The 26,812-nt window shown below is 58.3% G+C and overlaps 4 protein-coding genes across 11 annotated transcripts in view; 2 read left to right on the top strand and 2 right to left on the bottom strand.

Moving 5' to 3' along the window:
* Window positions 1-2,573, top strand: part of SPEN (spen family transcriptional repressor) — a 65,900-nt gene extending 63,327 nt beyond the window's left edge. For all 6 annotated transcript variants that reach the window (XM_064397152.1, XM_064397151.1, XM_064397149.1 and 3 more), the window contains 2 exons: window positions 443-601; window positions 1,473-2,573. In XM_064397152.1, coding sequence (XP_064253222.1) covers window positions 443-601; window positions 1,473-1,604 — 291 coding nt within the window. In that variant the 3' untranslated portion in view covers window positions 1,605-2,573. The remainder of the gene's footprint in view (window positions 1-442; window positions 602-1,472) is intronic.
* Window positions 2,574-7,579: 5,006 nt separating this feature from the next.
* Window positions 7,580-17,641, bottom strand: ZBTB17 (zinc finger and BTB domain containing 17). 2 transcript variants are annotated; one of them, XM_064396981.1, is made up of 17 exons: window positions 17,510-17,641; window positions 16,162-16,260; window positions 15,609-15,720; window positions 13,737-13,943; window positions 13,406-13,594; window positions 13,004-13,159; window positions 12,806-12,925; window positions 12,198-12,436; window positions 11,969-12,111; window positions 11,239-11,539; window positions 10,635-10,722; window positions 10,052-10,168; window positions 9,860-9,980; window positions 9,566-9,696; window positions 9,274-9,489; window positions 8,230-8,319; window positions 7,580-7,957 (listed from the first exon to the last, which is right to left on the bottom strand). In XM_064396981.1, exons 2-17 carry the CDS (start codon window positions 16,165-16,167, stop codon window positions 7,680-7,682), a joined length of 2,514 nt encoding a protein of 837 aa, XP_064253051.1. In that variant the 5' UTR covers window positions 16,168-16,260; window positions 17,510-17,641; the 3' UTR covers window positions 7,580-7,679. The 2 variants fall into 2 exon arrangements, with proteins under 2 accessions (XP_064253051.1, XP_064253050.1); XM_064396980.1 differs by having other exon boundaries at window positions 12,806-13,159.
* A 2,048-nt stretch (window positions 17,642-19,689) lies between these two features.
* HSPB7 (heat shock protein family B (small) member 7) lies at window positions 19,690-22,343 on the bottom strand. Of its 2 annotated transcripts, XM_064397030.1 has the most exons (4): window positions 21,940-22,343; window positions 20,612-20,960; window positions 20,395-20,528; window positions 19,690-20,191 (listed from the first exon to the last, which is right to left on the bottom strand). In XM_064397030.1, exons 2-4 carry the CDS (start codon window positions 20,664-20,666, stop codon window positions 20,006-20,008), a joined length of 375 nt encoding a protein of 124 aa, XP_064253100.1. In that variant the 5' UTR covers window positions 20,667-20,960; window positions 21,940-22,343; the 3' UTR covers window positions 19,690-20,005. The 2 variants fall into 2 exon arrangements, with proteins under 2 accessions (XP_064253100.1, XP_064253099.1); XM_064397029.1 differs by lacking the exon at window positions 21,940-22,343 and having other exon boundaries at window positions 20,612-21,363.
* CLCNKA (chloride voltage-gated channel Ka) lies at window positions 21,160-26,701 on the top strand. Its single transcript, XM_064397028.1, has 19 exons — window positions 21,160-21,348; window positions 21,427-21,555; window positions 21,660-21,788; window positions 21,884-22,023; window positions 22,110-22,187; window positions 22,278-22,356; window positions 22,427-22,552; window positions 22,662-22,746; window positions 22,826-22,927; window positions 23,450-23,534; window positions 23,618-23,779; window positions 23,859-23,928; window positions 24,237-24,347; window positions 24,420-24,633; window positions 24,714-24,847; window positions 25,633-25,724; window positions 25,803-25,886; window positions 25,996-26,082; window positions 26,302-26,701. The coding sequence occupies exons 1-19, from the start codon at window positions 21,228-21,230 to the stop codon at window positions 26,338-26,340; spliced, it is 2,067 nt and encodes a 688-aa protein (XP_064253098.1). The 5' UTR covers window positions 21,160-21,227; the 3' UTR covers window positions 26,341-26,701.
* The last annotated feature ends 111 nt before the right edge of the window (window positions 26,702-26,812 follow it).

The raw sequence follows: 26,812 nt of genomic DNA, 5'->3' as shown, positions 1-26,812 counted from the left end.
AGCTCTTACACTGCACTTAAGGAAAAGGCAACGAGAGCTGGGAAACCTTTAAGTCACCCTGAGCCCGGGGACAAACTCCTGCTGGCTTCAGTGTGTCTGAGTAGGATGGGGAGTTCAGGTGGCCACAAAAATCCATTTTTAGTCTTTTCCACCATGGCTGAGCTCTCAGCAAGTATTGGAATCACAGAATCCCAGACTGGTTTGGGTTGGAGGGGCCTTAAAGCCCATCCCACCCCCTGCCATGGGCAGGGACACCTTCCACTACCCCAGGTTACTCCAGGCCTTGGACATTTCTGGGGATGGGGCAGCCATAGCTTCTCTGGGGTACAAAATTGTAACATCATGGAGTTTAAAGTGAGGGTTTTCCCCCACGGATAATGGATGGATGGCTGGAGAGCACCCCCTCCTCCAGCATTTCCCTGAGCCTGTCCTTCCCTTGCAGGTGGAGAGCGATTACTGCCTGCTGCTGGCCCTGCCCTGCGGCCGGGACCAGGAGGACGTGGTCAGCCAGACGGAGTCGCTCAAGGCCGCCTTCATCAGCTACCTGCAGGCCAAGCAGGCTGCAGGCATCATCAACGTGCCCAACCCCGGCTCCAACCAGGTACGGGCACGGAGCCCCTGCAGTGCCACAGGGACACCAAACCAGTGCTTAATGGCACGGTCACAGAGCCCCTGCAGTGCCACAGGGACACCAAACCAGTGCTTAATGGCACAGTCACAGAGCCCCTGCAGTGCCACAGGGACACCAGACCAGTCCATAACAGCACGGGCACAGAACCCTGCAATGCCACAGGGACACGAGACCAGGCTGTAATTGCACAGGCAGCTCTGGCTTCTGCTGGATCTGCCTGGGGTTATTGGTCAAACAACCCCCACATTTCCATCACCCATCAAAGACAGGGATGGGATCCAGAAATTCTGGATGGAATCCATAAATTTTTGATGGGATCAATATAATTATTGATGGAATTGATGAAAGCAACCCCAAAGCCAAAAAAAAACCCAAATGTGCGTTTGGTGTGTTCCCAGTTCATCATCTTTGGCTGAAAGGCATTTCCCAAATGCATTTATCTCTGAAGTAGAGTCCTGGTTTATTCCCCCTATCCTGATTTTTCCAGGACAGCTGGTGTTTTCTTGTAGAATGCATTTGGTCTCGTGGAGGGTTTATTCCAGGTGTGTTGCTGCACTGATTGCAATTTAACCTGCAATTTAATTCTGGGTGTAAGGAGCCCAGAAGGAGCCCAGCACTCGGAGCAACCACTGAAATGATAATTAATGGGAGTTTTTCTGCCTTTCCCAGCAAAATCAACCTGTGGTGTGGAAAACTCCCCACCTGGGAAACAAAACCCTTGGCTTCTTTCTTACACAAGCTTTAGGATCCTTTAAGCACCCAGAACATCACTGAAATGTGCCATTTTTAAGCCTCTGTGGGCGTGGGTTGCCTCTGATCCCTGGTTTTTCCCTCCCTGCAGCCTGCCTACGTTCTGCAGATCTTCCCACCGTGCGAGTTCTCGGAAAGCCACCTGTCCCGCCTGGCCCCCGACCTCCTCGCCAGCATCTCCAACATCTCTCCTCACCTGATGATTGTCATCGCGTCGGTATGAGCTGTTTACCAGTTACTGACTTTTTATTATTTTAATTTTAATTTTTTTAATTTTTCCAAGGCCCTGCAGCAAAAAAACAAGCAACTACAACTACAACAAAAAAAAAAGCCCACAAAAAAACCACACAAAAAATTAATTTTAAAAGAAAACTAATTCAAAAGAAGGAGAGAAGGATATGAAACAAGAAATATGCTGCCAGAAACCAGCCTCCTGCCTGACCGGCCTCGATCAAACCTTGGATGTTTACATGTTGCTTTAGCTATGGACAACTGATGCACTCAGCAGGTGGACTGGGCTTGGGTTCCTGTGCCTCCTTTTTGGGGAAAAAAACACACAAAAAAGAAAAAAAAAAAGAAAAAAAAAAAGAGAAAAGGATGGCTTATTTTTTTTAACAAAAAAAAAAGGAAAAAAATAAAAAAGAACCTGAACTGCCTTTGCACTAAATTAGTGACTCGGACTTTGCACAGTTGGAGACGCTGTGACGTTCTGGATGTCTTGACACACATTGACCGCGCCGTGGACGTTCCGCAGGGACTCTGCTGAGATTTGTGGGTCAAGGAGCATTTCACAGTCATTTTTTATTTTATTGGTTGTTTCGTTGGGTTTTTTGTTGGTTTTTTTTCCTTCTTTTGGGGTTATTTTTTGGGGGGGGGTTATTTTTTCCGGATGTGAACCTTCCTCTTCCTCCACCTGCCCCTGCTGCAGCCGTCTTCTCTTCATCTGGGATGTACAGTTTACACTGAAAAACAAGAGAATACAAAACAAACAACAAAACAAAAGGGAGAGCTTTTTTCCTTCCTGGTGGGATATGCAGAACTCAGTGGGTGTGTGTATATATAAATATATATATAATATATATAAATATATATAATACTGACTTTAAAAAAAAAATCAAATCCCCACAACATACATTTTTTTTTAATCTGTGCCAAAAATGTGTTTTCAGAGAAAAAAAATCTTATTTTCATACTCAGACTTTGTATTGTCACTCATTTGTAAGTGCGCTTCATTTAAACATCCCCTCGTCTCATCAGCTGTGGAAGTGTTATACACTTGTACAAAGACTCTGCCCCGGCCCCCCTCGCCTGCCCTAACACTTAATTAATTTATGGAACTTGGTTTTTTTTTTTGGTTTATTTTTGGTTTATTTTTTTTTCTCAGTGCAGTTTTGTTTTGTGTGTCCATTGGATTACGAACTTTATTAAAAAATACAAAACACGTCGGCGCCCCGACCTCGTCCCTCGGCGTGGGGAGGGGAAGGGGAAGGGGAGCTTTGGGGCTGCCAGGGAGGGGCACCCTCCTCTCCCTCAAAAACAGCCCGGAAAAAAGGACATTTCATCACACTAAACCCAATTCCTCCTGATTTTCCCTCCTCTCTCATAAATACTTGTGAAAACTGAAATCGCAGGGTTTGCCCCCACTTTTAATCACCACACACCAACTCCTCGCTGAAAATTATCCCTGGATTGCTGGCATTCATCGTGCTTGGAAATGCAGGAGCCAGACTTGATGGTTTTCACTGCTTTTCCACCCAAATCCCTGCCAGGTGCAAGTGGGAAGCCCAATCAAGGCTGGTGTAAATGGGTTAAAATCGGGCAGGTGTGGTGAAAAAGGAGGTTTAGGACAGGATTTGGGGAGACCCTCCCCCTGCACCCCCGGGCTGAGGGTGGGGGGCAGAACAGAGCCAGTTTTGGGATAAAACCAGGACAAAAAGGGGCTGCTGGTGCCCCAGGAAGGAGCTGGGTGTCGGAGCCTGGCCAGGGACACCCCACAGCAACCCCCAAGTCCCACTGGGGAGGTCAGGGGTCCCTCCGTGCCCCCAGGGAGGGGGGAGAGAGGCAGGACTGATGGACAGACCCCGGACACGGATGGGGCTTGGACAGATGGACACGTGGATTGCTGGGCAGAGGGAAAGGGTGCAACCCTGCTGGCTTTGAGGTAAAAAGGGGCATTTTTGGGTGTTGTGCAAGGATGGGGTGAGGCTGGAGGGCACTGCCTGGGTGTCTGGCCAGGTGTGAACTGTCCGTGTGTCCAGGTGTGAACTGTCCGTGTGTCCAGGTGTCCGTGCAATGTCCATCCACCCAGCTGGGCCCGGGCCTGCCTGTCCATCCAGGCCACCCATCCCCTTCACCCGCCCATCCCATGGATCTGTAGGATGGACACAACAGGGGAGTGTCCAGCTGGACACACAGACATTGTACAGGGATGGACAGACGGATGAATAGATGGATGGACATCCAAATGGACAAACGTATTTCCTTCTGGACATTTGGACATGCTCACGCCCAGCCAGACACTTTCCCCTCCATCCATGAGCATAAATGCCCCAAAAATGCCCTTTTCACCCCGAAGACCCCTCTCCAAACCCAGCGATTTCACACCCCTGCCCCGCCCCCCTCACACCCCCCTCACACCCCTGCCCCGCCCCCACAGCCCCGTGTCCGTCTGTCCGGGCCCATCCCTGTGTCCATCCCCAGCCCAGGCTCAGAGTGGGGGAAGGGTCCGGCCCGATCCCGACTCCAAACCCCGGGACAGTGGGAATGGGGTGGGGGCGGGGGGGGGCGGGGCGGGGGTGGGAAATCGCTGGGTTTGGAGCCGGGCCTTGGGGACAAAAAGGGCATTTTTGGGGCATTTATGCTCATGGATGGAGGGGGGGAAGGTAACTGCCCCACCAGATGTACAATGTCCGTGTGTCCAGCTGGCTGTACAATGTCCAACCGGACATACAATGTCCAACTGTCCAGCTGTATGTACCATGTCCATCTGTCCATCTGGATGTGTATGTCCAGCTGCAACACAGTGTCCAACATGAACGGACAGCTGGATGGACAGCTGGACACAGGCATGGCCATGGGGATGGACGGACATGGAGCTGGACAGACCGACAGGAGCAGTTCAGCTGGGAATGGGGATGGTGGATCTGTCAGATGGACAGAGGAAGAGGGGAGTGTCCAGCTGGACAGATGGACATTGTACATACATCTGGACAGATGGACACTGTACGTCCAGATGGACAGTTGGACATGGTATGTACAGCTGGACATTGTATGTACAGCTGGACAGATGGACATGGTACGTACAGATGGACAGTTGGACATGGTACGTACAGATGGACAGATAGACATTGTACGTGCAGTTGGACATGGTACGTACAGATGGACAGTTGGACATGGTATGTACAGATGGACATTGTACGTGCAGTTGGACATGGTACGTACAGATGGACATTGTACGTGCAGTTGGACAGTTGGACATTGTATGTACAGATGGACATTGTGCATCCAGTTGGACATATGGACATTGTACAGCCAGCTGGACACACGGACATTGTACATCTGGTGGGGCAGTTACCTTCCCCCCCTCCATCCATGAGCATAAATGCCCCAAAAATGCCCTTTTTGTCCCCAAGGCCCGGCTCCAAACCCAGCCATTTCCCACCCCCGCCCCGCCCCCCTCACACCCCCGCCCCGCCCCCGCCCCGCCCCCACCCCATTCCCACTGTCCGGGGTTTGGAGTCGGGATCGGGCCGGACCCTTCCCCCACTCTGAGCCTGGGCTGAGGATGGACACAGGGATGGGCCCGGACAGACGGACACGGGGCTGTGGGGGCGGGGCAGGGGTGTGAGGGGGGTGTGAGGGGGGCGGGGCAGGGGTGTGAAATCGCTGGGTTTGGAGAGGGGTCTTTGGGGTGAAAAGGGCATTTTTGGGGCATTTATGCTCATGGGTGGAGGGGGAAGGTGTCTGGTTCAGCAGGCATCTGCCCAACTGTCCAGCTGTATGTACAATGTCTGTGTGTCCTGCTGGACATACAATGTCCAGCTGTACATACACTGTCCATCTGTCCAGATGGACGTACAATGTCCAACTGTCCATCTGTACGTACCATGTCCATTTGTCCAGATGTACGTACAATGTCCATCTGTCCAGATGTACGTACAATGTCCATCTGTCCAGCTGGACACTCCCCTGTTCTTCTGTCCATCTGACAGATCCACCATCCCCATTCCCAGCTGAACTGCTCCTGTCGGTCTGTCCAGCTCCATGTCCATCCATTCCCACGGCCATGCCTGTGTCCAGCTGTCCATCCGGACACATGGACGTTGTGTGTCCAGTGGATAGGTGGACACACACATCCAGATGGACAGATGGACATTGTACATACAGCTGGACAGGTGGACATTGGCTGTCCGGTTGGACATTGCATGTTCATTTGGACAGGTGGACATTGTACAGCCAGCTGGACACACAGCTGGGGAGTGTCCAGCTGGACAGATGGACATTGTATGTACACATGGACAGATGGACATTATGTCTCCAGATGGACAGCTGGACAGTGTACGTCCAGTTGGACACACAGACATTGTACGTCCAGTTTGACAACTGGCATTGTATGTCTGGTTGGACAGACGGACATTGTACATCTGGTGGGGCAGTTACCTCCCCCCCCCTCCATCCATGAGCATAAATGCCCCAAAAATGCCCTTTTTGTCCCCAAGGCCCGGCTCCAAACCCAGCGATTTCACACCCCCGCCCCGCCCCCCTCACACCCCCGCCCCGCCCCCGCCCTGCCCCCACCCCATTCCCACTGTCCCGGGGTTTGGAGTCGGGATCGGGCCGGACCCTTCCCCCACTCTGAGCCTGGGCTGAGGATGGACACAGGGATGGGCCCGGACAGACGGACACGGGGCTGTGGGGGCGGGGCAGGGGTGTGAGGGGGGTGTGAGGGGGGCGGGGCGGGGGTGTGAAATCGCTGGGTTTGGAGAGGGGCCCTGGGGACAAAAAGGGCATTTTTGGGGCATTTATGCTCATGGGTGGAGGCAGAAGGTGTCTGTCTGTCTGTACAATGTCTGTGTGTCCAGCTAGATGTACAATTGTCTGTCTGACTGGACTTGCAATGGTCCCTCTGTCTGGCTGTCAATGAAGCTGGCCATGTGTCCATGCACAGAACTGTCTGTGTGTCCAGCTGGACGTGTCCCTGTCTGTGTCTGCCTGTCAAACCATCCCTGTGTCCATCCGTCCATCTGTCTATCTGTCCAGTCATTGCCAGTGACTGCCCAACACCAACCGCCCTGTCCGTGTGTCCGGCTGCACAGCGCAGCCCTTCCTGAATCCTCCAACTCCCCCAGAGATGAGGACAGATGGACACAGGGATGGTGGCACAGGTGGGCACATGGATGGACAGACACATGTCACTGGATGTGAAACTGTGTCCGGCCTGAAGGTGACCTGTCCGTGTGTCTCTGCCACTGCCCAGCCATCCACAGAGCTTTCCACGTGTCCATCTGTCCCTGCAGCCATCTCCGTGTCTGTCTGTCCTGGCTGGAGGTGTGTGTCTCCCTTCCCTCCCTGCCCTGGGGAGCTGGGAGCTCTGAGGGGACAGAGCAAAGTGGGGAGTGTCCAGCTGGACACACGGACAGGGGCGGATTTTGGGGCTCCTGCCCCTCCCTCCTGCTGGGGGTCCTGCAGACCCCAGCCCCAGCAGTGGGGGGCACAAGGCTGGAGCCAGCACTGCCCACAGGACAGGGACAGACAGGGATGGACACACGGCCCCTGAGACCCCCAGCCCCCCTTCCCAGCTCCCAGGGGTCCCTTGGGGGTGAGCCCAGCTGAGCCCCAGCCCCGGGTGGGGCAGGACTGGCTCCACCCCCCACCTCCATCAGCAGCACCTCTTCTCCTGTTTCTGTCCCCAAATAGGGGCAGTGCCCCTGTCCCCACACCCCTCCCTGGGTGGGGGTCAGCACGTGAGGGTCTTTTGGGGCTTTACCCCAAAAATCCCCATCTGCTGTTCTGGGTGGGGTTATAAACCTGAAACCACCTTTTTTATCCTTTCTCATCTCCTCTCTCCCTGCTTTTAGCACACCACACACTCAGCAGTGACTGGAGTGTTTCACTCCCCGCACTGGGCTCCAGCTCTGCAGGAACCCCAAAACCTCCCCTTGTGGGGGCAGCCACAGCCCCCTCCCCGAGCACCAACCCTTACAAAATACTGCATTTTATTCCATCTCTTTCCTTCCAGAAATACACTTTTTACACCATTTCCGAGCTGTCTCTTAAATAAAGGCTGGGCGGGGCGGGGTCACTCGGGGGCCGGGGGCGGCCCCTCGGCCGGGGGCGCCGGGGCAGCGGCCGGGGCCGGCTCGGGGCCGTCGCGGGGCCGGAAGAGGAGCTCCCCGGCGGGGATGACCTGCTCTGCCGGCCAGCCCGCGGCGCCGTAGGGCTGGTAGAAGTCGGGCTCCGCCTGGAACATGACGAGTGCCTGGGCCGTGTGGATGCGCACGTGCGTGGCCAGGCTGCTGGCGTCCAGGAACTTCTCCCCGCAGGAATCACAGGCGTAAAGGATCTGCGTGTTGGGGTCTGCCGGAGGAGAGAGAAACACACAGTGAATGGGGGAGGCACGGGGGTGGTGCGATGGGAAGAGCCAGCCCGGTATTGCCGGTAGTATTTGGGTGGTGGGATGGGAAGAGCCAGCCCGGTATTCCCGGTGCTATTGGGATGGTGGGATGGGAGCAGCCAGCCGGGCATTCCCGGTGGTGCTGGGATGGTGGGATGGGAGGAGCCAGCCCGGTATTCCCGGTGCTATTGGGATGGTGGGATGGGAGGAGCCAGCCCGGTATTCCCGGCCTCACCTGCCTCCTGCACCTGCTTCACCGCTTTGGTGATCTCAGCTTTAAGTGCTTCAGTCTCATCCGCTGTCACCGCGGCCGCCACGGGCACCACTGTGGGAACAGGGGGGACAGGGACATTAGGGGGACAGGGACATTAGGGGGCCCGGCTGGGCAGGAATTCCCTGACCATGGATCCTGCCCAGTGCTGAGGCTGGCAGCAACTCCAGTGGGATGTGAGGCTGCCCAGGCCCTTGGATAAATCTCCAGTGCCTTTGGGGGCTCCAGGCCCTCTGAGCTGCACCCCATGGAAAAGCCCCAAACTGCCCCCCTACAATCTCCCTTTTGGGGTGACTCTTGGGCCCCTCAAACTGCATGTCATGGATAAACCCCCCTTTCAGGACTGCCCCACTGCACCCAAGCTGCTCCCCAGGGATAAGCTTCTCCTCTGGAAGGGCTCCAGGGATCCCCTAGGCTGCCCCCCACAGAAAAATCTAATTTTTGGGGTGTCTCCTGGAACCCCAAGCTGCTCCCTGGAGATCCAGCCCCCTTTTAGGACAGTCCTGGGACAAGTTTCCCTTTTAGGGTGGCTCCTGGGACCTCTAAGTTGCACCCCTATAAATTCACCTGACCTTCAGGACAGTTCCAGGCCCCTCCAGCTACTCCCCACAGATAAGTTTTCCTTTTGTGGGGGGCCTCATGTAACACCCAAGCTCCTCTCCAGGGATAAAATTCCCTTTTGGGATGGCATCTGGGACCTCCAAGCTACACCCCAATGGATAACTCTCCTTTTCAGGACACTTCCAAGACCCCCAAGCAGCATTTCCATGGGTGCATTTCCCTTCTGGGATGCCTCCTGAGTCCCCAGAGCTGAACCCCCATAAATGAATCTCCATCTGGGGACAATTCTGGGACCAGCCAGCTGCTCCCTATGGGTACGGTTCCATTGCAGGACAACTCCAGGACCTCCCAGCTGCACCCCACCAGTAACCATCCCTTCTGGATGGCTCCCAAGCTGCGCCCCCATGGATGAGCTCCCTCTGGGAACCCCACGGGCCCCCAGCTCACCCGTGAGCTGTGTGACAGCGGTGGCAGCCAGCGCCTCGGTGGCCAATGTCACCATGTCATCGGACGCCACCGTGACGATGTTGACCTCGTCGCCCTCCTCGGGCTCCAGGATTTTGATGCCAGCCTTGCCCTGGTGCACAGTCTTCACGTGGGAGCGCAGGTTGTCCACGCGGTTGAAGCCACGCCCGCACTTGTCACACAGGAACGGCTTCTCCCCTGGCAGAGGACAGGGAATGGGGCTGGGTGAGGGGCTGATGGCCCGGGGCGGTGCAGGGCTCTGGGAGGCACCCACCTGTGTGGATGATGATGTGCTTGGACAGGTCGCCCACGTTGACGAAGGCTTTGTTGCAGACGGTGCACTTGTGGGGCCGGATGTTGTCGTGGTGACGGATGTGGTTGGCCAGCTGGCTCGACTGGACGAACCTTGGGCAATGACACCACGGTGAGCACAGTCCATGGTATCACCCTGGCACCTCCACCCTCCCTCCAGAGAATGGCAGCTGGCCGGGAACAGCGAGTGGAGGTGCCCCCTGACACTCCACCACCGCCCGAGTGCCCCTCCTGGCATTCCCAGGGGAATCCTCACCTCTTCCCACAGCGCTCGCACACGTAGGGCTTCTCCCCGGTGTGCTGGCGCACGTGGGCGATGAGCGAGCTCGCCTGGGTGAAGGCTTTCCCGCAGATCAAGCACTGGCACGGCTTCTCCCCTGGGGAAGCACAGAAGGTGGGTGGGGAGCACGGGGGCAGGGAGACCCGGGGGGCAGGGGCGTTTCCGTACCGGTGTGGATGCGGACGTGGCGCTGTAGCGCGCCGGGGTCGGCGAACTGGCGCTGGCAGTGCACGCACACGTACGGCTTCTCCCCGCTGTGGATCCGCAGGTGCCGCTTCAGGTTACCTGCGAGCAGGGCAGGCTGAAGGACACCGGATCTCCTCCTTCCCAGAGCCCCAGAAGCTCCCTGGGGAAAGCCTGGTGCTGTTCAGGGAGCAGGGACTGCGCAGGGATCAAGGGAAGTTGGCTGCACCCTGCCTGGGATCAGGCAGTAACGTGGAAGTGGAGACAGCCAGGACAAGCACCCAACGTTTGAGGGGATCAGAAGATTCCACAGGGATCATTCTAACCCTCTAGCTCTGCAGCAGGCTGAGAGAAGATGGGAGGAGACATCCCCATCTCCAACATTTGGATGAGGATCTCCTTTCCAGGGTGTGGCTCCATGGGGAAAACCAGGAATTCATGCAGCACAACCATGGCACCACAAAACTGGGATGAAAGCCTTCCTCTGGCTCTGATCCAGCCCCAGAATACTCCCTGCTCACCCCAGACCATCTAAGTCCTGTCACACAGCCCCTCTCCCCCGTGTTACCTGACGTGGTGAACTGCTTCCCGCACTCCCGGCACTTCAGGGGCCCATCTGCGATGTGGATCTTCAGGTGAGCCTTCAAATTCCCCACCTGGGGATGGAGAACGGGATGGAGAGAGCCCCAAACCACCTCGCCTCCCTTCAGAGCAACCCGAATCCCCATGGATCCCTTTTGGAGTGGCCTCTGGGATCTCCAAGCTTCACCTCATGGATAAACCACTCCTTCCAAGCTCCAAGAACCCCAAGCTGCATCCCATGGATAATCCACCCTTTCAGGACTGCTCTGGGACCCCCAGCTACACTTCATGGATACACCAGCATCCCACAACAGCTCTGGGACCCTCAAACTGCATCCCATAGATAATCCACCCTTTCAGGACTACCCTGGGACCCCCAACTACACCTCATGGATACACCACCATCCCAGAACACTCTGGGAGCCCCAAACTGCAGCCCATGGACAAATCTCCCTTCCAGGATTGCTCTGGGACCCCCAGCTACACCCCATGGATACACCACCATCCCAGGACCACTCTGGGACCCCTAAACTGCATCCCATGGACAAACCTCCCTTCCGGGACCACGCTGGCCCCGCTCCCCAGCGCACCTGGTTGAACTTCTTGTCGCAGTGGGGACACTTGTGCTCCTTGTCGGTGTCGTGCGTCTCCAGGTGGCGCATCTTGGAGGTGGGGTCGGAGAAGGAGCGCCCGCAGTAGTCGCACTGGTAGGGCTTCTCCCCGCTGTGCACCAGCTGGTGCCGCTTCAGGTTGCCCGAGGTGGTGAAGAGCTTGCCGCAGTCCTCGCAGCGGTAGCGGGCCTCGCCCGTGTGCCGCTTCTTGTGCAGGTTCAGCAGGCTGATGAGCCGGTAGCTCTTCCCGCACTCCTCGCAGCCGTACGGCTTCAGTGGGCTGGGAGGAGGGGGGAATGTCACACCCAGTCTGAGTGTCACACCCAGCCAGACCCAGGAATCATGGAATGCTTGGGTTGGGAGGGTCCTCTGAGCTCGTCTTGTTCCACCAGACCCCATCAGCCACTAGACCAGGTTGTTCAAGCCCCATCCAACCCTGAACACCTCCAGGGATGGGAGTCCATGAAACAACACAAATTTGGACAATGCTCTCAGACACAGGATGGGATTCTGATGGTGTCTGTGCAGGGCCAGGAGTTGGACTTGATCCTTGTGGATCCTTTCCAACTCAGGACTATTCTGTGACTTTGACAGAGGCAGAAAGACAAATCTCTCAGATACCCCAACACACCAGTGGATTTTCAAAGGATTCGACCATTCCCAGCAAACCTCACATTTTCCAGGTGTCTTTCCCTGGCTCCACCCATACCTGTGTGTCTTCTCATGGGCCTTGCAGGCGGCTGGGTCAGAGAAGGCCTTGTTGCACTCCCTGCACGAGAAGGGCTTCTCTCCGGTGTGGATACGGATGTGCCGCTTGAAGTTCCCGGTGTGGGTGAACTCCTTCCCGCAGTCCTAGGGATGGAGGGACAGGCACTGTCACCCCGCTGTCCCTGAGGCACCCAGTGGCACCTGGAGCCCTGCCCAGGGCCTGGCCTCACCTCGCACTTGTGCGTGACGGAGCCGTAGGCCTTGGACTCGGTGCGGTCGCTGTAGGTGCCGGAGCGCAGCAGGCGCGGCTCCCCCGAGTTCTCCTGCCCGGAATCCGTGCTTCCCGACTCGTTATCCTCAGTGTTTTCCCCATTCTCCAGCTGGGGAGACTCCTCCTTGGGGATTTTACCCTCATCTTCCTCCTCCACTATCATCTCCCCCTCTTCCTCCTTCCTTTCCAGCTTCATCTCTGTAGGACAATAGAAAATGGGGATGCTCAAATTTGGGAGTGGCAGCAGAGGCATAAATCCACCTGTATTTCCTAAAGTAAAGAGACTGGGATTAGGCGTCCCCTGTCCCCAGAGAAATCACAGAAACATCTGAGTTGGAAGGGAAGTGAAAGCTCATCCATCATCACTTCTGCTTGCAATCACTTTGAATTTGCAGGTGATTAGCCCTGAATTCCCAAAGCCTGTGCAGGCAGAGAATTTCCCACCTCTCCTCACTATGCTCCCTGAAAACTGCTCGCAGAGGATCCGTGCCTCACAAAACTCACACAATTAATTCCACAGATAGCGAGGGTTCAAGCCCTGCCCAGCTTCATCCCAGCCCTGCTCACCAACTGTCCCGGCGGTGTCAGGAGAGCTGTGGAGGCTGCCGCTGCCCACCGCGCTCTCCGACGGCTGCGGGAGCCGGGGAGCGTCGGCCCTGGGATCCTCCTGGATGGCAGCGCCTGTCCCTGTGAGCGCCGGAGTGTCAGGACAGGGTGTGCTGGGGGTGACAGCAGGTCCCAGGCTGTCACCCCTCGCTGGCTCACCTTCCTGGCCAGCCGGCTGCTCCGCAGGCACCTCAGGCTGTGCCGCGGCCTCCGGCTTCCCCTCGGTGTCGGGAGCAGCTGCTTTGGCTTTGTCAGGCTCCCCCAGAGCTTCTGCCACCGCTGAAGTCTTGTCATCGGCCGGCACCTTGTCGGCTCCTGCCAGGGAACAGGAGAACATCCAGCTGCTGCTGCCAGCAGGATTCCCAAATCCCACAAAATTCACAGAAGCAGTCATTTTTCACCTGCTGGTGCTGCCCAAGAGGATCAAACCCCATCCAGGCGCAGCAGATGCACCCGGGAACTGGGTTTGCAAGGTGGCCAAGGAGCACAAGTGGATAAATGAAGCACAAGTGGGTAAATCTTGACTTTGCCTGGGTGAGGGGAAGCCAGGAGGGTACCTACCGATCTCAGGGGGCTGCTGGTTCACCCCAGGGGGATTTTCTGGGGGCACAGAGAGAGATTTGAGTGCGTTGCAAGCGCTGACAATCTCCTGCATCTGCAGGAAACCTGCCACGGCGAGCACATCCTCCACATTGTCAGGGCTCAGGCTCAGCTTAGCCGTGTACATGAACTCCAGAACCTGGCCCAGGCCTGCAGGAGAGGTGACACAACCAAAAATAAGCCCTCACTCCTTCATTTTGAAACGAGCTGAAGAGCCTCCCTCGACACCCGGGCACAGAATTGTCTTGCTGAAGGAGCTGGGAGGGATCCTGGGCAAAAAGGCCAGGCCTACCTGCAGCATTGCTGATGTCCAGGTGCACCACGTCCTTCTGGTCCACGAAGAGCATGCGGAAGTAGTCGCTGCAGGCGGCCAGCACGGCCTTGTGGGCCTTGAAGTCGATGCCGTCCACCACGAAGGTGCAGTCGCAGAGCAGCCCCAGCTGCCGCTGCTGGTTCAGCTGCTCCAGCACCTGCTGGCTGTGCTGAGGGAAATCCATGGCTGTGGGAGGGAAGAAACACAGCAGGGCTGGGGTGAGGTGTGTGGTGAAACCACTGAAGGGGTCATGGAGGAGGAGAGATCGCAAAACACGACCTGACTGCCTGGTGGTTAAAAAACAGCCCAAAAAGGTGAATTTCAGCTCCTCTCATCCAATCCCAAACCCTCTCCTAGAACAGCCACGACTCCAACGCAGGGCTAGAAGGAGCTCACGGAACAGCCACGATGGTTTTAGCAACCATGACAATATTCAGAACACAGCTATTGCTCCCCAGCTGGTCCAAGCAGTGAGCAGGAGCCTTGTCACCTCTGCAGACACAAGTGCCATCATCCCTCCTCTGTGTCACAGCTCCTGCCAAGGCCACAGCACGGGAGTGTTCATCCAAACCTTCCAGCTCCTGCTCTTCCAGCTGCTCATGTCATGACAATGAGGAATTTTTATGTTTTATTATGTGTTTGGAGGGAGTTCTCCATGCCTGGAGCACAGCTCTGCCTAAGGAATGCTGCAAATTGCTGGAATCATGGCAAAACCCCAATTTTCCAGCAGGTCCTTGTCAGCAAAGTGCCACACTGTGGATTTTCTCCTGAGCTGCATCCGTAGGGTGAATGAAGGTTGTCACTTGGCTTTGTCTTCCAACAATGATTCCGGAGCTGAAGGGATTGTTTCAAGGGATTGGCAAGGAGGGGGGAGAAAGGAAACGGGGACTATCCAGTTATTGTTCATGCAGGAAGTCCCCAAAGCTCTGGACGCTGGGGCAGGAAGGTTACAGCTGGGGAAACACTCCTGGATCCATGCTCAGTGTCTCTGAAAGTTTCCAGCCCGTGGAAGTTGTTTTTCCACTTCATCACCTCTTAAATCAGGAGTTTCCAGTCAGGAAGAAGGGAGAGGTTTGGATCCACAACACCAGGCACTTCCAGCTCCTGCTCCTTCCAGCAATCAGTGGTCAGAGGGAGCCTCCTCCTGTCAGCTACGTGTGCCAGCAACACAGGGAAGGATCTTCCTCCCAGGGATTCACTCAGCTTCCACAGGCATTCCCTTCCAGTGTGGATGAGAGGCCAGGACCTCTCTGACAGCATTGGATCACACACACACACACAGAGGAAGTTCCATTCCATTTTGTCGTTGCACTGAACTCCCTGGCCTGGCTTTCCCCCAGCCCTCCAAACTCGCCCAGCCTGTCCCAAAATACATCCCTGAGAGCCAGGAAAAACAGTACTTGGGTCAAGATACTGCACAGCATGGCCCAGTGTGGTTTGCAAAGCTCTGCAGAAAAGGGGGAGCATTTTCCCTGCAGGGTAGACGAGGCTGTGCTGGCAGAGCTCTCTGCTCAGGAGAACCTGAGGAATCCTGACAGTTCCATGCACTAAAAGGGTATTTTGGGGAATTTGTGGGAGGCACTTCACATCTGAATGATGATTTTCAACGTTCCAGGATTGGACTTGTCTCAGCTTTGCTCCCCAGCTTTGAGAAGGAAGTAAAAATCCAGGAAATTCAGCTTCTCCCCAAAAAAACCTTCCTATTTTCTGTAGCCTCCCCTGTAATGTCACATGCTCTCTATACCCACACCCAGCAGCCAATGTCACCTTTACCCACCAAAACCCCTGACTGTGAGGTTGAACAACCCCAAACACCTGGACCCAGCCCCCAGGAGTGGTGCCCGAGCTCACCCCTGTGCTGCAGGGAGCAGAGATACCCAGAGGATCGAGGGCCAGAGGGCTGTGTCTCTCCTCCAGAGATTTCCCCTTTCCAGGTGTTCAGGTCAGTCTCTACGCAGCCATCCTGGGAAAAATGGGAAGGAAAACCTCAATTTTAAACCTCCAGTCTTGGGTGCTGAAGGTGCAAAATCCCCGATGCAGGACTGGGCATCCTCTGATTTCCCCTCAGAGGAGACAATTCCCCTCCCGACCTCTCCCCGACGAGGTTGTTGAGTCTCTCATTATCCAATTAATCATGCAGAAGTTCATTATGAGCCCACCCACGCCCTCCACACAGATAAATACAGCAGCTGCAGTCCCTGGGAGCTTCCCACGCGAGCACTCTCACTAATTAGCGACGTTACCTCTCCCCTTCCCTGCCACACGAACATCTACCTATTAAAAACCCCCACACCTCCCTAAATGGGAAAAAACAGTGAGTTAAACACTGCCTTTCCAGGCTGTCACCAGCCAGCCACCCGTGCTGGGAAGATGAAAGGGAAGAGGGGGTTTGTTCCCTACCCACCGTCATCTCCCGCCTCGTGCGTCAGCTCGGGGAACAACGCGGCCCCAGCCCTCGCTGCCTCTGCCCACAGGGCTCTGTCCTCATTTCCAGGAACGGATCCTGCAACGGTTTTCATGGGAAAAGGAAAGTCTGGAGCTGCTCTGAGCAGAGCAACTCCATATAATAATAATAATAATAATAACAATAACACTGTGGATCACGGAACAGGGAAGGGCTGCAGAGCTGGTGGTGGGAAGCGGAAGGCGAGCTGCGAGAGGGGAAATGACCACAAAGAGGAAAAAATGTGGGGAAAATGAAATAGAATGAGAAAGACGCGAGGAGAGGGACATCCTGGACACCCCACAGGGAACAGACACCCTGAGGGTGCCTTGGTTATTTGGATTTCAGGCTCATGGATGTGCTGGTGCTGCTCTGGATGCCAAGACATCACCTGAGCCTGAGATCTACCCTGAAACCCCTCCTGTGTCTGCAGCACCCAGGGATGGCCAACCCTTGTCTCCTCGGGGAAAACACTCTCAGGAATGCTGGCTGAGGGCTGGAATCTCGGCAGAAGCCTCAGATGCAGAAACAAAACTAAGGAAACGCGGCTGGTGCAGGAAATGTGTCACCCATGCCGGCCCGCAGAGGGCAGGGACGGCCAGGAGGGGCTGTCACCTCGGCAAAACGCCAGAACGGGCCAAAATCCTGTTTTCCTCGCGGTTTCCCGTCCCTGAGCTGCGGGGATGTGTGTGGCGCCGGCTCGGGGCTGTGACCCCCATTCCCCAGCACCGGGAGGATCTTCGGGGGGCCCGAGGGGTCGGAGATGCCCCAAGGCCGGGGCACACACGGCTTCATCCACGGCCTCGCCCCGAGTCACCTCTCGGCTGGGGGGGACACAGCGGCCAGGGACACCCGGGCGGGACGCGGCCAGGAGCCCCTCGGGGCCCTCACAACCACGAGCCCCCTGCTCCCCTCACGACACTCAGAAGCCCCTCTCGACAGCCCCCGTTCCCCTCAGGACAGCCACCAGCCCCCGTTCCCCTCAGGACAACCAGGAGCTCCCCGCTCCCCTCGCAGCAGCCAACAAGCCCTGACGATATCCGGCAGCCCCTCGTTCCTACCGCGACAATCCCCCGCGCTCCCCACGACGGCCGGCAGCACCGCGTTTCCCAGGGCCCGCCAGCAGGAATGCTCCCCCCGCAGTCTGCCCTCAAAGAACCGGGGGCCGCGCTCCGGGGTGACCCCAAAGCGGCTCCGTTACCCCACAGGCAGCGAGCCAGGCCGCAGCCTCCTCCCCTCCCAGCGCCCGTGTCCTACTCAGCCCTCTCCCCAGCCTCTCCAGCGCTCTCCCGGGGCCCCCGTGCCGCACCTGCCATGCCGGGCCCGGCGGGGCCTCACCCGCAGCCCGCGGCCCTCACCGTGACACCGACCAGACAAAGGGCGCCGCCATCTTGGCGCCGGGCGGAAGCGGCGTCGCCCCGGCCCGCCCAGCGGCGGCAGCGTCACTGCGCATGCACGGCGGGGCCCGGTCACCTTCCCGCCCCTTCCCGCCGCAGAGGCGCTGCCATGACAGTGGGGGGCGGTGCTGAGGGGCCAAGGGGAGCCGTGAGGGGACAGAGGGGAGCCATGAGGGACCGAGAGGGACAGAGGGGAGCCATGAGGGACAGAGGGAAGCCCTGAGGGGCCCAGAGGAGCCATGAGGGACAGAGGGGAGCCGTGAGGGACCCAGAGGGACAGAGAGGGGCCATGAGGGACAGAGGAGAGCTGTGAGGGGCCCAAAGGAGCCATGAGGGACAGAGGGAAGCCATGAGGGGCTGTGAGGGACAGAGGAGCTGTGAGGGGCTGAGGGGGAGCCCTGAGGGGCCCAGAGGAGCCATGAGGGGCTGTGAGGGACTGAGGGGAGCCATGAGGGGCTGAGGCAGCCATGAGGGACCGACAGGGGCTGTGAGGGGCAGAGGAGCTGTGAGGGGCTGAGGGAGGCCGAGCACAGCTGTGAGGCTCGAAGGTCCCAGTGCTGGCTCCGCTATCGTGTTCTTCACTAGCCATGTTGCCAGCCATTGCATCACCCCTGCTTAAACACCCCCGAGGTGGCAATTCCGCTGCTGTCCCAGTGCCTGGCCACCCACTCCATGAAGGAATTCTCTGTAAATCTAACATAGACCTCCCTTGCCACAACTGGACGCCGTTCCTCTTTTCCTGTCACTTGTTCTCTTGGCTCCATCCTTCTGTCAGGGAGAAGGTTCTGGTTGTTGGAAACAATAAAACTTTTCTAACTAATTTTTAATTAGTTGTTTTAATTAATTGTAAGCAGCACTCACTTTTGGCAAATACTAGTTAAGTTTCTACATAGACTCTTGTTACTCAGATCATGAATCACCAAAACCTTAAGTTTGTTAAAACTAATCCTGACAAGCTTCAATAAAGCCAAAGGCATTTGAAAATTGGATGTCTGGGATCTTCAATTTATGGCCCTTCAAGGACATTGGAGTAACCAGAAAATACAGAGGAGATTAAGGCCTGGAAAGCTGGGGATTGCCCAGCTGAGAAGATGATAAAAGGACTATAGAAATCAATAACCAATAGAGGGCATGCTAATTAATGAAGAGAATTATGTGACCTAGAACCAATGAACATTAATTTATTTGTTTGCTTAAAATGTATAAATAAGTGAAAAAGTTTTAGTATTGCCTACAAGATCCCTTGATCCCCTTGTCCAGATCACTGATAAAGAGTTCAAACACGTCCCAAACCCTGCGTTTTTCCGCTCTCCCGCCACGAACGAGCTGCTGTGGGCTGTGTTCGGGGCCGGCCCTCCGCCCTGTGCACCCCTGCCCCGTCCCGGGGCGATCCGGGCAGGAACCGGGCGCTTTCCCCGTTTCGCTCCGCTCTCTCCGCGCCTCCCCGGGCCAGGGCCGCTAGATGGCAGCCGGTGACCGGCGCTGGCTCCGGGCCCAGCGGCCGGGGCCCGACGGCGCTGCCCTCCGGCTGCCCGAGCCCTCCCCCCCTCACGCACCGCTTTCCACGCGTTTTGCCGCAGGGGGATGGCCCCGGGCGCCGTGCCCGGGCTGCTGCCGGGCTGCTGCCGGCAGTCACGAGCGGCCGGCGCTGCCCGGGCGGAGCAGCAACACGAGCCGGGCTGTGCCGCCATAAACAGCCCCAGCGGGCGCCTCGCTGTTGTGGGTACACACAGGGACACGCAGCCAGGCCCTTCCTCCCCCAAGAGCGAGCCCTTGGCTTTGGGGCCGCCATCCCGGCCTGGGGGCATCCCCAGGGCGCTGGGCGAGGGGAGGAGGAGGGTTTGGTGCCCTTCCAGGTGGGTCGGCAGCCGGACAGCTGAGGGAATGGCTCTGAAATAGAGCTTCGGGGAAGAAATGAGTCACCCCGGGCTGGAAATAAACAGGGCAGCGGGCGCCCGAGCGGCTCCTGGTGCGGGATTTTGTCGGGATGGCGGAATATCCCTTACCGGGACAACCCCCGGGTCTGAGCCCGCACCCCTTTTTGAGGGTAAAGCATCAGGGAAACGTCAAAAAACGGAGAAGGCGGCAGTCGGGCATTCTCAATAATTTATCCCAAGCTCTATATACAAAGACAAGCTCTGGCAGAGGGCTGGGAAGGGAACCTGGCTCCCGGCAGGACTCTTGGCACGCTGGATCTCCCCCCTCAACACGCGCCAGCTAAAAATCGCCGGAGCTGGGACTCCCCTCCGGAGCTTCTCCGGCGGTGACGGGATGCCTTCAGCACAGGTCTGACCCACTCTGGAGGGAGCCTTCCCATTCCCTGCCCCACATCCCACCTCCTTCCCAAATCACCCATTCGAGTAGCGAGGGAGGGAAAGGAGAAGGGGGGAGAGGAGCCCCCCGACCCCTCAGATCTTGATCTCAGTCCGGAAGGTTTGCTGGACGTGCTCGGAGTGCTTGGCCGGCCGGCGCTGAGCCCGGATGGTCAACATGCCGTTGTCCCCCAGCGAGGATGACACGGACGTGGGGTCCACGTCTTCGGGCAACTGGCACTTGTGGGTGAAGGTGTTCATGACCGTGCCATCCGTGGCCAACTGGGAGGAAAAAAATGGGAGAAAAGAGGCGATTTTGGGGTGCAAGCAGAATTGGGACTCATTATTCCCCATTATTAATTAATGGTGAATTAAGCCCTGCTGGGGTTCTGGCCACAGCTGTTTGGGAACTGGGTGGCAGCTGGGCGGTCCCCACAGCCCCAGTGAGGATTTTGGGGTGAGCGGGGAAGGGAAGGAGCACCCACCTTCTCGGCGTGCACCTCGATCTGGTTGTTGGAGGTGGTGACGATGATGTCCTCGGGCGCGAAGTCGCTGACGTCCACCGTGAACTGATAGGTGTTCCCCAGGGTCTTCACCACGCCCGTGTTACCGGGGCGAGCTGCCGGGCAGGGTTTGGGGGGTCACAGCCGCGGCTTGCCCAGGATCCCCCCCAAATGCCTCCCGGGTGCGCCCCGAACTCACCTGGGAACCCCAAGGTGTCCCCGTGGGGCCGGACAAAGCTCCCGAAAAGCTCCATGGTGCCGGCGGGCGAGGATTTCCCCTTCGGCCACTGCTTGCCCCAGCTGCGACCCCCAGCTCCCGCCGGGGGAAAGAGCGGAACCCCCTTCCCCGTTCTCCTCCCGGCGAAGGCGACGCCGGATCGGTTATTTCGGGATATTTCGACTTGACGAGCTTTTTAAAGCCTCGTTAAGGCTCCCGGCCGCCTGCCAGACCTCTCGTAAAACCGGCTAAATTTAGGTCTTGCGCCGGAGACGGTGGAAATTTTTCCCCTCTCCGTTCCCCCCCAGCTCAACGCCGCGGAATGCGATGCCTATTATTAAAGAATAATCATGATAATTAATTGAAATACTCATTAAATCCTCCCCGCCGCGGGATGTACGTTGGGACTGGGAGCTGGAGGGTGGCGGAGGGGGGGGGAAACCCGGCTCGCTCCGGTCCGAGCGGGTCCGTCGGATTCGTCAAGGTCGTTTTTAATGAGCTCGTTTGCAAACTCAGTCGGGCAGCGGAGGCCGAGGCGGGAGGACGGGTCAGGGGTGCTACAAAAAAAGGGGGTGCGGTCCCCTGAAACGTCCCCGGGATGGAGCGCCCTGTCCCCGGGGGGCTGCGGGGGGAGAAGGAAGAGGAGAAGGAGGAGGAGAGGGTGCTGGTGTCAGAGCACAGCTGGAGACCCTGCCCCACCGCCCGGAGGAGGGTCCGAGGTGAGACCCCCACCCAGAAGGGGGGATTCTGGGGGCGGGGGTTTTTGGGGGGTCAGCACCCTGTGTCCCCCCTGGCAGGGTGCTTGGAGTGGGTGAGGCGGCAGCTGTTCCGCGTCGGGGAGGATTGGTACTTCCTCTTCATCCTGGGGGTGCTCATGGCCACCATCAGCTTCACCATGGACATCGTCATCACCAGGGTCCACGCGGGTAAACGAGGGGCGCCCCGGGGGCTCCACCGCCGTTTGGGGGTTCACCGAGTATAGGGGGGGTCTTTCGGGGGGTGCATTCCCCTCCCGACACCTCTCCTCCAGCCCACACGTGGCTGTACCGAGAGATCGGGGACATCGGGGTGCTCAAGTTCCTCTCGTGGACGCTGTTCCCCACGGCACTGGCCGCCTTCTCCACTGGCTTCTCCCAGAGCATCACCCCGCACTCCGGAGGTGAGCCGGCTGCACCCCGACCTCCCTGGCTCCCTAAAATGCCCCCTTGGTAATGGGGGACCCCTAAAATTTGGATCCTGCCCCCCCGCCCCCAGGCTCCGGCATCCCGGAGCTGAAGACCATCCTGATGGGCGTGGTGCTGGAGGATTACCTGGCCATCCAGAACTTCGGAGCCAAGGTGGTGGGGCTGACCTGCACCCTGACGTGCGGCAGCACCGTTTTCCTTGGCAAAGTGGTGAGGGATCCCCTCCTGAACCCCGAAATCCCCGGCGGTTTCAGCTGGTGCCGGGAGGGGGGGCCGCTCAGCACTGTGTCCCCCAGGGTCCCTATGTCCACCTCTCTGCCATGGCCGCAGCCTACCTGGGGAAGATGAGGACCACAGTCACCAGGGAATATGAGGTGAGGGTGTCACTGCCCAAAAAATGAATGGAGGGATTTGATTTTACCCCCAAAAGTTGGGGTTGTGCCTAACCCCCCCCCGACTTACAGAACAAGTTCAAGCAGCACGAGATGCTGGTGGCAGCTCAAGCCGTTGGGGTGGCCACAGTCTTCGGGGCGCCCATCAGCGGTGAGGACCCCCCTAATCCCACCCTGGGCACCCCTAAACCTCGCCCTGATCCCTTTCCCCGTTTTTCCAGGGGTGCTTTTCAGCATCGAGGTGATGTCCCCCCACTTTGCCGTGCGGGATTACTGGCGCGGCTTCTTCGCCGCCACCTGCGGCGCCTTCATGTTTCGGCTCCTGGCCGTGTTCAACAGCGAGCAAGGCAAGGCAGGACGGGCAGGATGTGCCCCCTCTTCCCCTTTACCCTCCCCCGGGACATTTCTGGGGTGCTCACCTCCAAACCCACCTCTCATTCCTGTCCCCCCTCCCAGAAACCATCGCCGCTGTTTTTAAGAGTGACCTCAAGCTTGATTTTCCCTTTGACCTCCTGGAGACCTTCTTTTTTCTGATTTTGGGGTACGGAGGGTCCGGTTTTGGGGTGCTGTGTGTGCCCTGCCTGTGCCCTGGCTGTGCCCCACCCTCCCTCTCCTCACAGGACCATCTGTGGGGTCGTGGCCTGTGCTTATCTCTTCTGCCAGCGCTGGATGATGGTGGCTGTCAAGAGGAACCGGCTGACGGCCAAGCTCTTGGCCACCGAGTCTGTACTGGGCGTCCGTCCATCTGTCTGTCTGCACCCTGCACCCGCTGTGTCTGTGTGTCCGTGCCGTGCAGGCTCTGTGTGTCCCTGTGTCCTTCCCATACACCCTGGGTGTCTGCGTGCCTCCCATGAAGCATCCTGGCTGTCCCTGTGTCTCCCCTGTCCACCCTGGCTGTCCCCCTGTGTCCCCCCCAATTCACCCAGGGTGTCCTTGTGCCCCCTCCCCTTCACCCTGGGTGTCCCTGTGTGCCCCCCCCGCACCCTGTCCACCCACTCTGAGTGTCCGTATGTCCATCCTGTGCACCCTGGCCATCCATGCATCCACTCCATACACCCTCCACATGCACCCTGAGTGTCCCTGTGTCCCCTCCCTGCATCCCAAGTGTCCCTATATGGCCCCCACCCACCCTGGGTGCCCCGATGTCCCCCATGCACCCTGCCCACTAACCCCATCCACCCTGGGTGTCCCTGTGTCCCCCTGTCTGTCCGTCCCACGCGCCCAGCCCCTGTGTCCCCCTGCAGCAAACCCGTGTACACGGTGCTGGTGGTGCTGCTCCTCGCCTCCATCACCTTCCCGCCTGGCCTGGGCCAGTTCATGGCCTCCAGGGTGAGTGGGGGCAGGTGGGTCTCCCTGGGGACCCCAGAACCTCCCAGCAGGGGCTCAGGGTGTCCATCTGTCCATCCGTCCAGCTCACCATGAAGGAATATCTCATCTCCCTCTTTGACAACCGCACGTGGGGCGTGCTGGCTGCCAACACCTCGGGGGTGGCCAGCCCTGGGGGGCTCTGGCAGGAGTGGGACCACCCCTCTGCCACCATCTACAGCACCCTGACCTTCTTCCTGCTCATGAAGGTAACCATGGCTCCCCAGTCTCCGGGTGTGCCTCCCAATACGGTGTCCCCATGGGGTGACCCCCCCCGTGTCCCCCCAGTTCTGGATGCTGATCCTGGCCACCACCCTGCCCCTGCCAGCCGGGTACTTCATGCCCATCTTCATCTATGGTGAGTCGGGGGCTGGGGGGACATGGGGGGGGACAGCCAGGCTGAGAGGGGACATGGGAGAGATAGACAGGCCATGGGGGGACATGGAAGGGACAGCCAGCCTGGGGGAGGGGTGCAGGGGGTTCATTCAGCCCTTGGAGTGGGATACTGGGGGGGTACCCAGCCCGGGAGGGGGGTACATCCAGTCTGGGGGGTGCAGAGGAGGCATCCAGCTCCAGGACAGCTGGAGGACGGTGGTCACCTCTATCTCCACCATTTTGGGGGGGCCTCCTGGGGTCTCCCCACTTTCCCTCCTCCCCCAATTTTAGGAGCAGCCATCGGGCGCCTGGTGGGGGAGGTGGTGGCCCTGCTCTTCCCACGGGGGCTCCATTCAGAAGGACCCCCACGGCCCATTATTCCTGCTGGCTACGCCCTGGCTGGTGAGTCTGGGGGTGGAGGACCCCCCCCACGGGCAGGGGACACCCCCCATGCCCTGACCCCCTCCCCGCCAGGCGCAGCCGCGTTCGCGGGCTCGGTGACGCACGCGGTGTCCACGGCCCTGCTGGTGTGCGAGGCCACCGGCTACCTGGGCCACCTCCTGCCCACCGTGCTGGCCGTGCTGGTGGCCAACGCCATCAGCCAGAAGAACCAACCCTCCTTCTACGACGCCGGCATCATCGTCAAGAAGCTGCCCTACCTGCCCCCCATCCGCAGCCGGCACATCGCGTAAGGCCCCGCCCCAAACCCCACCTTTTGGGGGCATTCTCCTGGAAACGATGGAAATTTGGGGGTTTTGTGTTCTCCAGCTCCTACCGAGTGGTGGTGGAGGAGTTCATGGAGCGCCAGGTGGTGGCCTTGGCCAAGGGGGACGGTTTCCAGGAGGTGCTGCTGGCCTTGGACGCCACTGCCGATGCTGAGTACCCCGTGGTGGAGAGCACAGGTGGGATGTGGGACCTGGGGGGTCACTGTCACCATGGGGGGTGGCCAGCGAGTCCCTGGCCCTGTGGTGGCCCTTCTGTGTCTCCTTATGCTGTCCCCATGGTGTCCCCCCAGTGCCCACTTGATATTCCCACGCCATCTCCATGCCTTGCCCTTGCTGTCCCTGTGGGGTGTTCCTGCAGTGTCCCCATACTGCTCTTACGGTGTCCTTTGATATTCCCAGGCTGTCCTGTTCCCATTGGTGTTCACATGTTGTGCCCTTAATATTGCCGTGGTGCCACCTCAGTATTCCCATACCATCCCCATGGTGTCCCCATGCCGTCCCCATGCCATTCCCATACTGTCCCCATGGTGTCCCCATGCCGTCCCCATGCCATTCCCATACTGTCCCCATGGTGTCCCCATGCCATTCCCATGGTGTCCCCATGCCATTCCCATGGTGTCCCCATGGTGTCCCCATGCCATTCCCATACCGTCCCCATGGTGTCCCCATGCCATTCCCATACTGTCCCCATGGTGTCTCTGCACTGTGTCTATGCTGTCCCCATCCCCTTCGCTGTCCCCATGCTGTTCCCTCAATATTCCCGTTCTGTCTCCATGGTGTCCCTGTGGGGTGTCCCCTTGATATTCCCATACTGTCCCCATACTGTCCTCATACGGTCACCCTGCTGTCCCCAGAGGATGTCCCCTTGGTGTCCCCAGTACCTCCCGCTGTTGTTCCCATACTGTTCCCTTGGTGTCCCCCTGGTGCTCCCACACTGTCCCCATACTGTCCCCTCTCTCCAGGGTCCCCCACTCTGGTGGGCACCATCAGCAGGTCCCAGCTGGTCACCTTCCTCCAGAGCCACAAGCACCCTCAGGCCCCCCAAGGGGAGAAGGTAAATGGGGTGGAGGCACCCTACCACACCCAAAAAGCTGCTTTTCCACCCCAAAATTAACATGTCACCTTCCTCAAGCTGGCCACCGTGGGGACACTCGGGGACGACTGTGCCATCGAGCCCATCATGCTCCAGTTCTCCCCGTGGACCTCCCTGCACCAGGTCTGGGGGTGTGAAACGTGTCCTGTGAGCCCCCACGGGTCTGTGTCACACTGAGGGGACACGGCGAGGGTGGCTTTGTCCCCACATGTCCCTGTTGTCCCTTTCCCAGGCCTATCACCTCTTCCAGCTGCTGAAGCTGCAGCGAGTCTTTGTCACCCGCTCCGGGGAGCTGGTGGGAGCCGTGAGCAGGGCAGAGGTGAGAAAAAAGGGGGAAAAAAAGGGGGGGAAAAGGGGAAAAAAAAAGGGGGGAAAGGGGAAAAAAGGGGGGGAAAGGGGGAAAAAAAGGGGGGGGGAGGGGAGGGGAAAAGGGGAGGTGAAAGGGAAGAGAAAATTGAGGCAATGAGGGGAGAATGGGGGAAAAGGAGAAGGGAAAGTGGGGGAGAGCCTCTGCCCCACCCCCTCTGTCCCCTTCCAGCTGCGGAGAGCAATCGAGGACCTCGCCAACCCCAAGTGACGTTTTGGGACCACAGGGGACCCCTCCCCATGAAAAGAGGGGGAGTCCTGACCCCCCGGTGGTGTGGGGGGTCGGGGCTGGGGGCGTCGGTTGTGCATTAAACCATCGACCCATCAGTGCTTCCTCCTCCTCCTCCTCTTTCTCCAGCCCTGCCGGTTTCTTTTGGGGGGTCACCCCCTCCCAAACCCAACAACAACCGCTTAAACCGCCCAAATCACCCCAAAACTGCCCACTGAAGTGCCCCAGTCTCTGCGACACCCCCTGTGCCCCGCTTCCAAAATTATCAGCACATAATTATCCTCATTTTAATTACTGCAATTATTCAGGGGTGGGTGTTCAGTGACCCCGAAATCCGGTGGGAGTGGGGGCCGAGTCCCCCCAGCTCTTCGGTGCCCCCGCACTGGGGCGCTGCGGGTTTGGGCGGCGCATCGGGCGCTAACGAAGCCGTAATTAAGCCTGGGGGGTTAATTAA

This window comes from Passer domesticus, chromosome 22, assembly GCF_036417665.1.
Source record: "Passer domesticus isolate bPasDom1 chromosome 22, bPasDom1.hap1, whole genome shotgun sequence".
Taxonomy (NCBI): domain Eukaryota; kingdom Metazoa; phylum Chordata; class Aves; order Passeriformes; family Passeridae; genus Passer; species Passer domesticus.
This window is presented reverse-complemented; position numbering and strand designations above follow the sequence as displayed.

Excerpts from the sequence above, each read along its gene's own strand:
- CLCNKA (XM_064397028.1), top strand. The coding sequence starts at position 21,228 with ATGGAGCGCCCTGTCCCCGGGGGGCTGCGGGGGGAGAAGGAAGAGGAG. Across the intron at positions 22,747-22,825 it reads TTCTTTTTTCTGATTTTGGG|GACCATCTGTGGGGTCGTGG; the intron begins GTACGGAGGGTC and ends CTCTCCTCACAG. Across the intron at positions 26,083-26,301 it reads GAGCCGTGAGCAGGGCAGAG|CTGCGGAGAGCAATCGAGGA; the intron begins GTGAGAAAAAAG and ends GTCCCCTTCCAG.
- ZBTB17 (XM_064396980.1), bottom strand. Across the intron at positions 12,112-12,197 it reads CCGTCACGCACAAGTGCGAG|GACTGCGGGAAGGAGTTCAC; the intron begins GTGAGGCCAGGC and ends CTCCATCCCTAG. Across the intron at positions 11,540-11,968 it reads GCCCATGAGAAGACACACAG|CCCACTGAAGCCGTACGGCT; the intron begins GTATGGGTGGAG and ends CCCTCCTCCCAG.
- HSPB7 (XM_064397030.1), bottom strand. The coding sequence starts at position 20,666 with ATGGAGCTTTTCGGGAGCTTTGTCCGGCCCCACGGGGACACCTTGGGG. Across the intron at positions 20,529-20,611 it reads GGACACCTTGGGGTTCCCAG|CTCGCCCCGGTAACACGGGC; the intron begins GTGAGTTCGGGG and ends CCTGCCCGGCAG. Across the intron at positions 20,192-20,394 it reads TCGAGGTGCACGCCGAGAAG|TTGGCCACGGATGGCACGGT; the intron begins GTGGGTGCTCCT and ends TTTTCCTCCCAG.